Source organism: Lagopus leucura, unplaced genomic scaffold, assembly GCF_019238085.1.
Source record: "Lagopus leucura isolate 7727_CA_CO unplaced genomic scaffold, USGS_WTPT01 Super-Scaffold_100001, whole genome shotgun sequence".
NCBI classification, from domain to species: Eukaryota; Metazoa; Chordata; class Aves; order Galliformes; family Phasianidae; genus Lagopus; species Lagopus leucura.
The window spans coordinates 99683236-99697916 of record NW_024962262.1 but is presented as its reverse complement, the minus strand read 5'-3'; the positions used below and the strand labels follow the sequence as shown (position 1 = coordinate 99697916).

The following is a 14681-nucleotide window of genomic DNA, read 5'->3' as shown; positions in this document are numbered from 1 at the left end:
CATTTGCCTTTCGAGCTGCCAGAGCGCACTGCTGGCTCATATTCAGTCTCTTGTCCATCAGGACCCCCAGGTCCTTCTCTAGGGATCTATCCAACCTGGCCTTAAAACCACCAGGGACAGGGCATCCATAACCTCTCCACACAGCCTGTCTGATGAGCACCTCACCACTCTCAGTAAAAAACTTCCCCCCTGACATCTAATCTAAATTTCTCTTCCTTTAGTTTAAAACTATTCCCCCTTGTCCTATCACTATCTACCTGTGTAAAAGTTGTTTTCCCCCATGTTTATAAGCTCCCTCTAAATACTGAAAGGCCACAATGAGGTCTTCCTGCAGCGTTCAATTTTTTAGGCTGAACAAGCCCAGTTCCTTTAGCCTATCTTCATAGGAGTGGTGCTCCAGCCTTTGGATCATCTTTGTGACCCTCCTTTGGATCCTCTCCAAAAGCTCCATGTCTTTCCTGTGCCCTAGGCTTGGATGCAGTACTCTACATGGGGCTCACAAGGGCAGAATAGAGGGGGACAGTCACCTACCTCACAGAATATCTTATTATTTTCAAGTCACTGTTTCAGAACGTAATGCGAATACTTAATGTCAACATAGCAGACTGTTGTAATGCTTGACTTTTAAGAAATGGGAGAACTTAAGAAAAAAATTATTTCTGAATCATTGAAACAGAATAGAGCTATGATACCCAAAATTGCTGGAGTCAGTCTATGCTCCATCCATCTTATCTTAGGCATTAGACTCAAAATTTCTCCATGTGTGTAAGTATTCTGGAGTTAAAACAGAATTAAAAAGTTGTGTATTCTATTTTGAGGCCAATTCCAAACTAAGGGGAACAATAGTTTCAAGATTCCTTTTCAGTTGTCAAATAGCCCATTCCAAATAATTTAATATGTTCAGACCGTCTATCTGATACCACTGAATTCATTATTTCAAGGATAAAATTTAGAGTATAAAATCTTGTCAAAAACGAGTGTAACAATTTACATTTATGAAGCTTAATTGCATTAAAAATAATGTTTTCCCTTTCTTTAGATGATGAAACAGATCCCATCTTAGCAGCAATTCTGAACGTTCCTTCTGTTCATATTCCGACTGTTCCTCCTTCCATTACATCAGCTTCAGGAAAAAAAGACAAATCAGTCAAACAAAAATCAGGAAAATCTCTGCCATCTACAAAATCAAGCGGTAGCAGAATAAGCTCTTCACCACCAGACAACAATGAAAAACAAGAAGAAAAGGTAAGAAAACAGATGATTGTCCGCTGAACGTAGAAAAGAAACAAAAATTTAAATACCTACACTTGGGTAATAGAAATATATATTCTTCTCAGGATTTTGAGGAGTGTTTCAACAAATTCTTAATAATTTATGGTGCTTCTAAGGATATGCTTTACTTTCTCCAGTTGTATAAAAATCATTTTGGTCATGGTTGGACTCAATGGTCTTTAAGGTCTTTTCTAACCTGAGCAATTCTATGATTCTCAAGTGTAAATATTGGTAGCTGTTAATTAAGGTAGCTTTTAAAGCTTTGTGATGTAGAGCAGTGATCCACATACTTGCATTGATTTTGGTTTTACAGTTACACCTGTTACGTTCTCACTGATTAGGGCTGCTCTAGAAATTGGTTTTTATGCAGCAACGGAGAATTAAGAACTGCAAGGGTTAGAAGGGACATTTAGATCATCTAGTTCAACCCTCCTGCTAAAGCAGGTTCCCTACAGTAGGCCACACAGGAAAGCTTCCTAATGGGTTTTGAATATCTCCAGAGAGAGATTAAACAGATTGCTCTTGTCTGTTCCAGTGATCCATCACTCTCATAGTAAAGAAATTATTCCTTGTGTTTGTACAGAACTTCCATGGTTAAAACTTCTTCTGTGGTTAAACTTTCTATTTTAACCAAATAAGAGAACTTCTCTGTGCTTTCTGAAATCTGTATTGGAAAGTCTTCAGCCAACCAAACTGGAATCATAGAATCATTAGAATCAGTTAGAAAAGATCAAGTCCGACTGTCGACCTAACCCTACCTAATCCATCACTAAACCATGTCCCTAAAAACCATGTCTACAAATCCATTAAATAACTTAAGAAATGGTAACTCCACCACTTTCATGGACTGCCTATTCTGATGTTTAACCATGAAGAAATTCTTTCTAGCAGGGCACAACATTTCTTTGGAGGTCTGCAAGCAGCCAAGAGATGACAATATTCTAACTAAAACGGCAGGTTGCAAAACACATCCAAATGGCTTTCCTTCCAACCCAGCCCCTGCTCAGATCCTTGTTTTTTAGTCCCTTCACCAGCTTTGTTGGCCCTCTCTGAATGTGGTCCAGCGACATTCTTTCTTGTGTTGAGGGGCCCAAAACTGAACGCAGTATTCAAGATGTTGTCTCACAAGTACCAAATACAGAGGGACAATATCTTTTCTAGTCCTGCTACCTGCACTATTTCTGATACAAGGCACCTGGGCACACTGCTTGCTCGTGTTCAACTAGCTGTCAACCAACACTATCAGGCTCTCTACTGCTGGACAACTTTCTAGCCTCTCCTCCTCAAGCATATACTACTTCCTGGAGTTATGACCCAAGTACAGCACTCAGCATTTAGCCAAATTAATGTTATCATTTTTGAAAAAGCTTGCTATGCAGTTTGATTTTTTTCAACAAATCACAAGCCAGGCTCCAGCAATTAGGAAGCTGCTTCTGTCCATGGCTGAAGGAATTCTACCTCAGGACAGGGCTTTGGAAAGGATGGATGACATTTTAGAAGTAGATTCTGCATTTGTTTTATGGAATGCTTATCACAAAGTATGGTAGAAATTACAGAGCCATGTGCCTCAAAAGTGCTTAGCATTTGATCTTGAAATTCTTCCACAAAGTTCTGTGAGAAAACACTTTTTTGGCATGGAAACGTGGGTGAGGGAGAAATGGGTCACACTGGTCACTTCACCATTTATTTCAAAACCACTCCTGCTATTCCCTCTTCAGCAGTTTATGATACGTATTCTTAGCCCTCTTGGCAAGGGAGGTTGAATGAAGACTGTAATTATGTTAACAGAGCTGGGCCGAGCTGTTCAAAGATGCAGAGTAGGCAACATGGAAAGGAGGGGGTAAAATGCAGTATAGATATATTTGAAACAGGAGATAGTTTCCAGTGCACATCAAGTTACAGGGGAGGGCAGTAAGAAAGACAAGAATGAAAAGATACTGAATGTTTTTAGGATATCCATGGAAGGTTCTCTGATATGAAATAGCTATGCTTCTCTGTGGTACCAAGTAAATGATGCTATGCTGTAGCTCTTTCAACTTGGATTCTGCCCATATCCGCAAAAAGCCCTGCTGGCCTAATTTTCTCAAATTTAACTAGATACTTGAAGAGCTCGAGCAAGGGAACTTGCTAGACAGCACTGACAATAACATATCACAATTGTACGGTACATTAAACCCCACACACACTCCCCTACCAATAAAATTCTGTCATAACCTTTATGTTCCATCTCTTTCCAAAAAATTTCTTACTGTTTCATTTAGAATGTCTTCAGTCCATTATTTTTTGTGTTCTAATAAAAAGTCTGTAAGACAAGCAATGTTCCTTTGCTAGTGCATGCAGTACCTAGTTGTGTGAATCTGCAAATATTTTGAAGGACAGCTTTAGAGTCTGAAGTGAACTTGACAAATTCACATAAACAGTGTCTGGAAAACAGTAAAAACGTACTAGGTTCTGTAATTGTGTATAAATAATCAGTAATCTGTAGAATGTACGACCATTTTATCAATGACAATAATGCAAAAAAAAGGTCTGAGAGTTGAAAAGAATGAAAATTTATATACAAGTCAGTAATGCCATCTTGCTGTGAGAAGGGCAAACACCATACTAAGATGACTAAACAAGAGTATAACTTGTTAAGTATGTAAAATTATTCTTCCCATCAGTACTGGTAAAGAAAAATATGGGCCACATTAAATACATCTGAGGAAAGTACTAAAAACAACCCGAAGTCTTGAAAACTTTACCAGTGAGGAAAGGTTAAAAGACTTGGTTTGGGTTTGTTTGATCCAAAATTGAGAGAGAGAACAGCTTGCAGTAGAGGGACAACAAGATCTCTTACGCTAGCCCATATAATCAGAAGAAATCATCAGAAGTAAATTAATTTTTTATCAGAATGGTTCAGGCTGACCAATAGGGAAATCTCAGTAAGATTAATAATTGGAATAGATTTGCCTAGGGAAACTAGGAAATGTCTAGCCCTGGAAATGTTTAGGATAGGTTATACTACCAGTTTTCTCTAATGATATAGTTATACTTTTTCTACCATTGGAAAGGGGGAAGTAGAGGACAAGTGAGGGTTACTTCCACCCTATTCTGTGATGTCTACCCCACGATTGTATGGCTGTGATTTTAGGATAGTGAGGGTAGCCTTAACGACCCAGTAATATTTTGTAAGGTAACCATAAAATGTCCCTTGTTAAAAAGATGTGGCAAAGCATCTGCCTGTTTTCCCTATTTTCCCCTATATTTCCATCCATATAAATTAAAAATACAGGATAATACAGAGACTAGTGCTCTCTTACCTTCACCTGCAACCCAAAACTGTTTTCATCTTATGATTATTGGTATAGCGTAGTTCATTGTCACATACTTATCTGTGAGGTTGACATCAAAGGATCCATTGTTGTATTTTTCCTGTATTTTCTAGAGCCTTCAGACATCATTTCGGTCATCCTCATCTTTTCTATTCGTACTACGGAGTAGTGCAGAGGACTACACTTTTTGTCTCTCAAGCATTCCTTCCTGTTCTTTTCTCGTCTGCTGTACATCCATCAGACTTGATGTAGTGTTACTTCTATTTTATGCACTTTTTTAACTGTTGAAGTTAGAATAGCTGATACAAACTCAGTGCTCTTCTGCTTCATGTTACCTTTTATTTCATCCTGACACTGTACATAAGATCGCTTAACAACTCGGCAAAATAAATACAGTCAAGAATGTTTTTTCTTCAAAGGTTAATAAAGATGAATAAAATAAGATAGCATAATCAAAGAAAATAAGCTAATGCTTTCACTTCAGAATCCATACACTTTCAAAATGCTACAAATCAGTGACAGAACGTACATTTTGTTATGTTTGGGTAAAACTGAAATCTAGTCTAATTTTGTCTTAAGTCTTTATAAATGTGGAATAAAACTAAGTAAGGTTTGTTACTTCCTGCAGGTGGAAGTAGAAGAACCAGCTTCCCAAACAAAAGTGATGTCAGCTGCTCTTGCTTTCCGAAGCCTCAACGTCTCCTGTCCTAATGGACTAGCATTAACTTTCCTTGGTGAAAGTTTTGAAGGCTAGTTTTTTGAACCACTACAGAATAAGAACCTTTTAAAGAAGTTAAAATTACAGATAAAAATGTTTCTTTGTCTTGAGAGATTTAGATTTAACATCTCAGATTTCAAATTCTGTTATAAAGTCTGTTTAATAGTAATCACAACGTAAGTAACATTTTAATTTGAATACAGTATTAATATTCTGTCAGTTTGGTGCTATAAATTTAGTTTAGCACATTTAGTTTATAAATGTGCTACGATCAATGTGATATGAAGTACAGTAAAAAGGATACAGAGAATTTTCAAACACACAATTTGACAAGGAGTGTAAGTTCAAATATTGAATGGCTGAGATGAACAGAGCTGTGACATACACGTACATGCAATCTCTTGACACAGTTGCCTATTATACTCAGTAGCACACTCAATACGTGTCCATAATTTGTCCTAAAAACTTTATTTATTGAAGTAGACAGAATATCTATGTTCGTTTTCTATTCCATCTCAAACTTGGCGAAATTCAGTAATTTTTTTTCCTTTTTAGAGCCAGTTTGGAGATTCCTCTATCTAATTTCAGTTTTCTAAAAGTTCAGCATCCATACTAAACCAATCTAAAATTTTCCTTTTTTTCATGTGGGAAAGACACATCAATAGGACGATGCAGAGTTTCTGAGTAGATAACTGCTTTGAATTGCTATCCAAGAAACAGAAACTGTCCCTCTCTCTGTGGGTTACAGAAGAAGCCAAGTTGAGTTAGTCTTAGTAGCTTAAGTTGAATATCATATGTAAACAACTCGATACTGGGTGTTTAACACTGTTGGAACGTGTGTACTAAGTAATTCAGAATTTGTTTTCAGATTTGGAAGGTGCAGCTGCTACAGTTGAAGCTAAGGAAGATGAGGTTGAGAAAGGTGAGATCAGAACATATAAAGTCAGAGAAGAGGAGGGCGAGAAACGGCGGACTGAAGCGGATGAAGCCAAGGAAGAGGAGGCTGAAAAAGATGAGGCCAAAGCAAACGAGGTGAAGGGAGAGAAGGCTGTGGAAAGCGAAGAGAAGGAACATGAGGCTATAGAAGGTGAAATAAAACAAGACAACACCAAGAGAGAAAATGCCAAGCAACCAGCTTTGAAAATTCTTGTTAGGCAAAGTTATCCCCAGAACGTGAACAACTCTCGTCTATATGCATCAGTGACAAGTCAAAGAAAACAAGAGGTATCAAGAGTCATCACCAGTCAAGGAACTGTTGTAAGATACATGATGGATGGATCTACCTGGGTATGTTTTGCAGCGTCTTTGGAAGCAGCCTGTATAGTGTTATCATTGAATTTGTGCTTTCTCAGCTGGCATAGATAAGTATATAGTTTGTCAGTGTTGGAATTGAGTAACAATGAATTTTGCAGCAGTTTCAAGACTAAAATGCTCTTGGCTTTGTTCAGAATCAGATACCATAACAAGCACAAGGAATTTTAATGGTGAAAACTTTAGGCATGTGAACATTTTAGGCAATTTTGGAATTAGGAAACAGCTTAGTATAGTTTTGAGAACTACATAATATAGTTCTGAGACCTACATGAATCATCTGAAGTGTGTATTAGTTCATCTTTCTTATTTTTGGTGACACAAATGCATCCGTATCTTTTTTCGTACAAGGTTAAGAAAAGATACACTTGTCAGTCCTGTAGACACCTTTTGGTATCCTAAATTTTCATCAAAAAGACTGTATTCCTAAGTTCCTTCTTTGTTTATGCACAAATTAGGTTGCCCAGAATTTTGGTACCTTTTAGGTAACATAAGTTAGATGCCACTTTTGCAGATACTATAATCAGTCAACAACCAATTATCTTTTCTAAGTCTAATACTCTGTGTATTGTAATCAAATTGATGAAAAGATGTGTGCTTTGACTCAGAAACTGTCAAAATTATTCCTTATTTCCTCTTTTTTTTTTTTTAAACAGTTTAAGTAGGCCACAACTGCTAGTACAACTTTGTTACGTTCATTCGTTACATTAAATCTTAAACCATTTATCCAAGATTTCAGAAAAACATACCAATTTCAGTAGTATGCAAAGAAACTAGCTGCCTTTCATTTGTATATCCTCCAGATGCAGTCTCCTGACTGAAGAATTCAGGGCTCGTGTGCCTAGGATGGTCATACCACAGTCTTTGTATACACAGATTCTAGATGACTCCTTCTTTGTATTAATTTAACATCTATGAGTTATAGAAGAATGGAAAGCATATAGACAAGCACTCAGAAAGAAAAATAAATGGTTAATTATCTTACAGGAACTGTAGGTCTTGAGATATGACCGTATGTTGTCCATATGTTTTCCACATTGTATGTTTTCTCCACAGTATATCTGTTTTCTATTTGTAAATGTGTTCAGAGATTAATGAGGTAATTCTGTGCTTAATCACACAAGGAAACTTGCATATCAAGAGTTAGATATTATGGACAGTAGATCTCAGAAATCAGCTATAGTAAAATAAATAACCATTAATTCTTTTTGTTAGACTTGATGGCTAGAAGAATTAGCAGCAATCCTAGACGTGTGGAATACCTGAATACAGATAAATACAGTGGCACAGATGCATTACTGCTGTTAGGAAAAGTGGTATTCATCAAAAGATATCAACCTTTGACCACTTAAGCACTCAAAACCTTTGCTTTTATGCATGCCTACCTGTTACTAAATAGAATCCCCGCTGATTAGATATGTGAACTGAACTAATTAGCAGTCCTTTCTTTTTTTTAATATAGGTTCTTTATTTTTTGCATTTATTCTGTGAGCCTTACATTTCTTCCTTCATCGCATGCTAAATTCTAGTGACTATTGTATTTGTGACATATTGAGACTTCTTATTAGTGTTTGAAATTATTTTAGTCCCTAATATGTCTTTGATTTCTGTAGATTCTGTTTGCTGATGGCACAGTGAGTAGAAGTCCTGATTCTGGCCCTGTCCTACCACCACCTGTAATTCCAGAAAACATGCAACCATTATCAGAACCAGAACCTTTAGCTGAGATGAGCACTAGGAAAGGTAACGTTTCCAGTGTTTTGGATAGATTTAATGTGAGCAGGGCTGATGATACTCAGTAAAGGGCATTTTTCTTTGGTCTAAAAATTGTGCTGGTGTAAAATGCAATTTATCTGTACTCAGCTGCTATACACTGCTTATTTGTTATCTTCATAGCAGATCATTTCTTTCCTACTCCAGCTTTCTTGTAACACTTAAGAGCTCTAATAATAAAAGGGTATGTAAGAACTACATATCTAGCAGAGTGATTTAGTAACAGTCTTCTCAGATAAAGCCTTGTAACTCCAGGAACATCAAATCTTTACTTTCATGTTACACAGTTTTTAATTGTTATATTGAGATACGTCCCATTTACAGTGGACTTGCTGTATTTTTCTTTCTCACTGTATCTATTCCAGGACACCTGCTTTATTCATTATTTGATTGTATAAGCTTGTGGTCTGTCCAAGTATTCTCATGTCATTCCATTTCAAAGAGAAGGAGGCAAATATGTGTTTGCTTCATACCTCACAGTGTGGTCCTACACGACTCTCAGTGCTAAGTAGTGCAAAGAATGATTAGGACTTGCCACAACATTACCTTATAATTTATTGGAAGTATGTGAATAAAAATTGCTGCTAAAGAGAAGTCTGTAAAAAGAAATTTTCTGAATCTTCAAGTCCAGTTCTCTGTTCTTAGGATATTCCTTAGGAAATCTAGAATCATGTTTAAGAACTGACAAACTATCTTCTAATTTTCAGTCTCCATATCTGTGACCAGTGTATATCTTTTATTCCTTATCCTTTATAATGATTTCCCTCTCCTGCCCCCCACCTTTCCTCTCTGCTACTTAGTCTTGACAAATTTGTGGTGAATATTTACACTTTGTTTTGTTTTGTTTCTTTTTTTTTTCCCTAGGACTTATAAACTGTAAACTTTTAGATTCCTACCCAGGCCATGCTATTGTCTTTTACCCACACTTAGTCTAGTTCTCTTTCTTAATGTGAGTGATCAGATTCTCAGTTGTATTCTTGATAAGATCTCTTCATTGCCTTTCACAGTCTAATCTGCATCTCTTTACTTCTGGTGAACCTTAGGTTTGTATTTGCCTTTTTTGTCACTGTACTTTCATGCTGACAATTGTAGTCATTCTACATGGATGCTATATCCAGATCTTTATCTCATTCTACTGTTTCAAATGTGTATGAAGCAGAAATCATTTGTCTTAATCCTTTTTGCTGTAACTTATTTCTGTTGGGCTTTATCGATTCCTAGTACTTTAGTCCTCAAGCTAGTGGGACAGTTCGGGATGTTTTTTTTTCCTTTTAAGCCATTCAGATTCCCTTCTATATTCATGGTACGTTCCAAAGCCATAATCGAATCATAATAATGATAAAGTCATAATCGAATATCATAGCATCCTGTTTACTTTTCCTGTGTTGTTAATAAACATATTAAACAAGATTGGTTCAAGTGAACAATTTTGAATAATAGGTCTTGTTATTTCCCTCTCGCCTGAGACTGTGATTCTATGATAAATTGTTCTTTCAATTCTATCAAAGCCAATACTCACAGAAACTCTTTAGTTGATTGATTTTGTCTTTTCCCTTAGACAATACCAAGTCTTACACAGAATTTTTTGTTTCTGCAGGAAAAGGCAATGACAAAAACATCGTATTGCACCCAAAGAAGGAGGAAATATTTGAAGACGTTACTCAGGGTCTGGTTAATCCTGAGCAACCTAAGGAGAATCAAGCAGGAACCTGGATAACAACAACCCCATTAGGCATTCGAGTGGGAACTGAAGGAGGAAGGCAAATGGTTCTGGAGCCAATCTTATTCTATCAGGCAACTGACCCAGCTGATGGAACAGTAATACTATTTTTGTGTTGTTATACCACTGTCTACTAAGCTATGTGACAGGGCTGCCATCATCTGTTGCAGAAAACATTTTCAAAACATCCTACAGACTGTGTAATTACATCATTACTAATATAAAAGCTGTAGATGTTGAAGAAAATGTAAATCCTTGGTCTCTGACACAGATAAAGTTGGAGCAGACCAGCTTCTTCAGAGTTTCAGTACATAATGCATAATGCTTTGCATTACCGTTGTTGCTGTCACAGGTATCTCAATGCTAATGTAAATCCACGTTCCCTTATTATTTCAGGTTATGACTGTACGAGATGATGAAGTGATAATTGTTGAGAAGCTGGATGGCAGCAGAGTAGTAGATCATGCAGATGGTACTAGAATCACAACTTTTTACCAAGACTGTGAAGAACATCCTGTAGCTCAGGAGAGCAAGAAAACAGGTAAAAACAAAAGGGGAATATTTATCTTTGTTTTATCTCGTGATAGGGATAACTGTCAAAATATACTTTTAAAAGGCTTTTGCTCATTCTAATCAAGAAGGCTCATGCCTTGTGTAGGGAAAGTTATTTAGTGAACAAGAAATGTCAATGGCCAAATTAATATACCTGTTCAATTTGTTCTTTATGACTTGTGCTGCTGAATAAGAATTTCTTCATATCTTAGAGCGTGTATCACAGGCAGAATACATTTCAGTGATCCAGTTTGTATGTTACAAATATCCGAATCATTATGGTTAGGATTATACTTGATAAATTAAGTATAGCCATCCTCAGATAATTTTTTCTATATTCAGTGCTCAGTCCAAAAATTTTAAGGTTGTACAGTGTCTGCATAACAAAATTAGATGATAAAGGATAGTATGAAAAAAATGTAAGGACCTTTTACTGAGAAGATAAAGGTCAGAGGAAAGAAATACAAGCTGAATTCTAGGACTTTTCTATAATTCATTTACTCAGGTCCAGTTTTTTTTCTGTATTAATTTCTAGATGAACTCTCAGAAACCATCACAAGGAAAGTAAAAAGGATTCGAGTAGAAAACCCCAAATTTGCTACTGTTACAACAAATTGTGAGGATGGTACCTGTTGTACCATTTTTGGAGATGGGACATCCATTATAGCAAAGCCACGGGGAACATATCAGGTAGAAGTTACTTTTAGTTTGTGACAGTGATATTTATGTCTGTGTCCCAGATTACCTGTCATCGGTTTCATCTTGACTGTTTTAATTCCCCTCTCTATAAATGTCACGAATCCTGTGATTCTCTCAACCTTATACTCTGCCAATGTTTAAGTAATTCTTCACAATTGTGTAGTAAATTTAATTCACAATCTTAAGTTTTCTTGAAGTCAAAATTCTACAGATACAAACATTAGCTTGCCTCCTGGACCTCATCTTCCTTCCTTCTCTCCATCCATTCCATTAAAGCATCCCCAATTTTTACTGCAATAGGTTCTACCCATCAAGACAGGCTCCCTTTTCATTGATGAGGATTGCTCAGCAGTTTATACCCATGAAGTCTGCAATTTCACCACCAGGAAGGAAGGGACACAAGCAGGGAGATATATTATGAAACATACTTCCAGCACTATTTGTGAGATGATGGATCCTGAAGGAAATCTTTTCAAGGTAAAATACATGGAGATAAACAAGTTCATGCATTCTAAGTAATTTTATCTCATGAACAACTCTCAAAGCCTTCTTATAGCCTTGTGGCACTCCCAGTAGCCTACCTAGTCAGAAGGCATAGATCCTGAATCAGAACTCTGAAGTGTTACTGAGAAAACGTGACTGGTCTCAGGTTTAACTTTTGTGGTATTTCCCTCTTTTTAGAGAGGTTGAAGTGAAACACAAGATCTACAGTTTACCTCACCTGTAAAGTTACCTTAGTTACTGTGACTTGTATTACAGCAAAAAAATCAGCTCTGCAAATGTGGATAGAAAATTAGAGGGGATATTGGCTTTTCAGAAGGACCTTAGAAAAACTGTAATCTGCCTAGTAAAATATTGTTGTAAAATTCAGTCTTAGAAGTCATATTGTTAGTGCTTTGATCTTTCCACACCTACACCTAAGGCATGTTTTTGAGCTAGGTTAGTACTTTGCTACAAGTTCGGGAAATAGATAGTTTAAGTGTCTGTGACATACATGTTATTTTCTAAATGTGATATCCAATTATAATCCTCCCAATTTTTCCAGATTGTATTTATTTATTTATCATCATGTGCTCTGATAAATCTGATAGAATGTACAGTAATGAGGATATCATGTAGTTTCAAAGTTCTCAGACATACAGTTTGGCACTGGACATATGCATTATGATGCAGTTTTTAACCTGGTTCCCTAAGCTGGATAAATTGTGCTTATAAAAATATATTTTATCTGTCAATATCTCCTTAATAAATTTTGAATAATCAGTGGAGGGGTAGAAATTTAAAAGGTATCAATTTCCTACAAACTCAATGTTATTCAAATTATAGAAGTTGATTGGCATCAGCATCAGAACATCCACCTTTTTCCCAGCTGGTACATAGAGAACAAAAGACAAAAGTTGAAGAAGCTGTGGGGCAGCTGAAGGTATTATGAAAGCAGTGATCACAGGCAACGTGGGGTGTACTGAGAAGGGCGAGATGCAATACGAGAAGACACAGACATGGAAAATATTCAAAGAGTAAACAAGTTTCATTGGTTTTGACATTAATGAAGTATATTTCAATTACATTATCCCACACTATTTTACTCTCAAGACCCCATTTTCATTGGTGTGAGGATAAGAGGAGTGTTCAAGTGATGGAGCTGGTGTATGCAGTACCAGTATCACCTTATGAATCTATGTTTAATAGGAAGCACCCAGCTTTAGAGTCCTGCCCAGCGTGTATTTTTTATATGAAGTTGCCTATTGATGCATGCAGATATATATATTGCAAACGTAATGTAATCATAGATGACCTCATTTGACAACTCACAATCTCAAAGCATGTCAGCATGTAGTATTAGCATTTCTGATATGTCATGTTTTCCTAGAAATGTTTTCACTTTTTTCACTATGTTTTCAGTTTTCTTCATTTCTTTTTCTCGTCAATTTCAGGTTGCTCAACATGGTTTTATTTTTGGTCACTGAGCTAGATTATACTTACAGTCCAGCAGCAAGTTACTGTTTTAAATACATCATGCATCTCAAATCATTTTGCATGATTTCTGTTGTAGGTCATGGCTGATGGCAGCACATCTGTGTTAGTTCAAAGCATTGGCTTTGACAGCAAGGAGAACAAAAGTTCAGCATCCGTAGTCCCAGAAGTTAACAAATCCATCTCTTGTGATGAACATGTCCCCAGGTAAACTTCCCTAGGTTGATAAGTTTACACTTTCTTTCTTTGCTACTCTGTATTTGTACAGGGTTTGTAGACTTGCACTTTCTTTGTTCATTACTGTGTATTTCTGCACTTGATGTCAATGTCCTGAAATTCTGTTCTCTTATTTTGTTATTACAGAGCTTTCTTATTTTCTCCATCTAGAAAAGAACACAATTCAGAAGTCTTGGATTTGATGAGGGTGGTGGGTTGGCACTTGTCAGCTGCCAGACCCACTCAGCCTCTCTTTCACTTCCCCCTCCTTGATGAGGCAAGTGGAGAAAATAAGATGGAAAAGCTTGTGGGTTGAGATAAAGACAGAAATCACATACAAATTACTGTAGTGGGCAAAACAGACTCAACTTAAGCAAAAGTAATGTAATTATTGCCAAGATTTGAATAGTGAGAAAGAAGGACACACAAAAAAACACTTTCTCCCCCATCCCTTTTTTTCTGCAGGCTCAACATGACTACTCTACTTCTTCTCCCTGTCACCTCCTTAGCTGTACAGGGGGTGGGGAACGGAGGTTGTGGTTGTGGTCCCTCCCAATTCCTCTCTGCCTCTCCTTCCTTCTCACAGTTTTCCCCTTTTCCAGCATGTTCCTTATCCACATGCTGCAGTCCAAGGCCACAGTTCCTTAAGGAAATATGGTAGACCTTCAAGATCATCAAGTCAAGCTAACCTACACTAAACCATGTCCTGTTGTGCCAGGTCCCTATGTCTTTTATATCTCCAGAGTTGGGGACTCCATCACTTCCCTGGGCAACCCATTCCACTTTGTGCTTGACCACTCTCTCCATGAAAAAAATTCTTCGTAATAACCAAATAGAACATCCCCTGGCATAAGTTGAGATTTCCTATTACTTGTTCCCCAAGAAAATAGTTTGACACACTCTTCACTGCAACCTCTTTGCAGGGTTGTTGGAAAGATTGGCAAAGTCTTATCTCAGTCTCCTTCAGACTAAATAACCCCATTTCCTTCAGCATTTCCCCATAACTCTTGTTTTTTACTCCCTTCACCAGTTTTGTTTCTCTTCTTTGCACATGTGTAAGCAATTCAACATTGTTCTTGTATTGAGGGGCCCAGTGCTGAACAGAGTATTCCAGATGCAGGCTCACCTCCAG

At 37.0% G+C, this 14681-nt stretch overlaps 1 protein-coding gene across 1 annotated transcript in view; it reads left to right on the top strand.

Annotated features, from left to right (window-relative positions):
- SPAG17 (sperm associated antigen 17) overlaps nucleotides 1-14681 on the top strand; it is a 91544-nt gene that overhangs the window by 54601 nt on the left and 22262 nt on the right. The window contains exons 24-32 of the mRNA XM_042866836.1: nucleotides 1040-1245; nucleotides 5215-5335; nucleotides 6173-6591; nucleotides 8229-8358; nucleotides 9986-10206; nucleotides 10505-10649; nucleotides 11196-11350; nucleotides 11660-11836; nucleotides 13413-13540. Coding sequence (XP_042722770.1) covers nucleotides 1040-1245; nucleotides 5215-5335; nucleotides 6173-6591; nucleotides 8229-8358; nucleotides 9986-10206; nucleotides 10505-10649; nucleotides 11196-11350; nucleotides 11660-11836; nucleotides 13413-13540 — 1702 coding nt within the window. The remainder of the gene's footprint in view (nucleotides 1-1039; nucleotides 1246-5214; nucleotides 5336-6172; nucleotides 6592-8228; nucleotides 8359-9985; nucleotides 10207-10504; nucleotides 10650-11195; nucleotides 11351-11659; nucleotides 11837-13412; nucleotides 13541-14681) is intronic.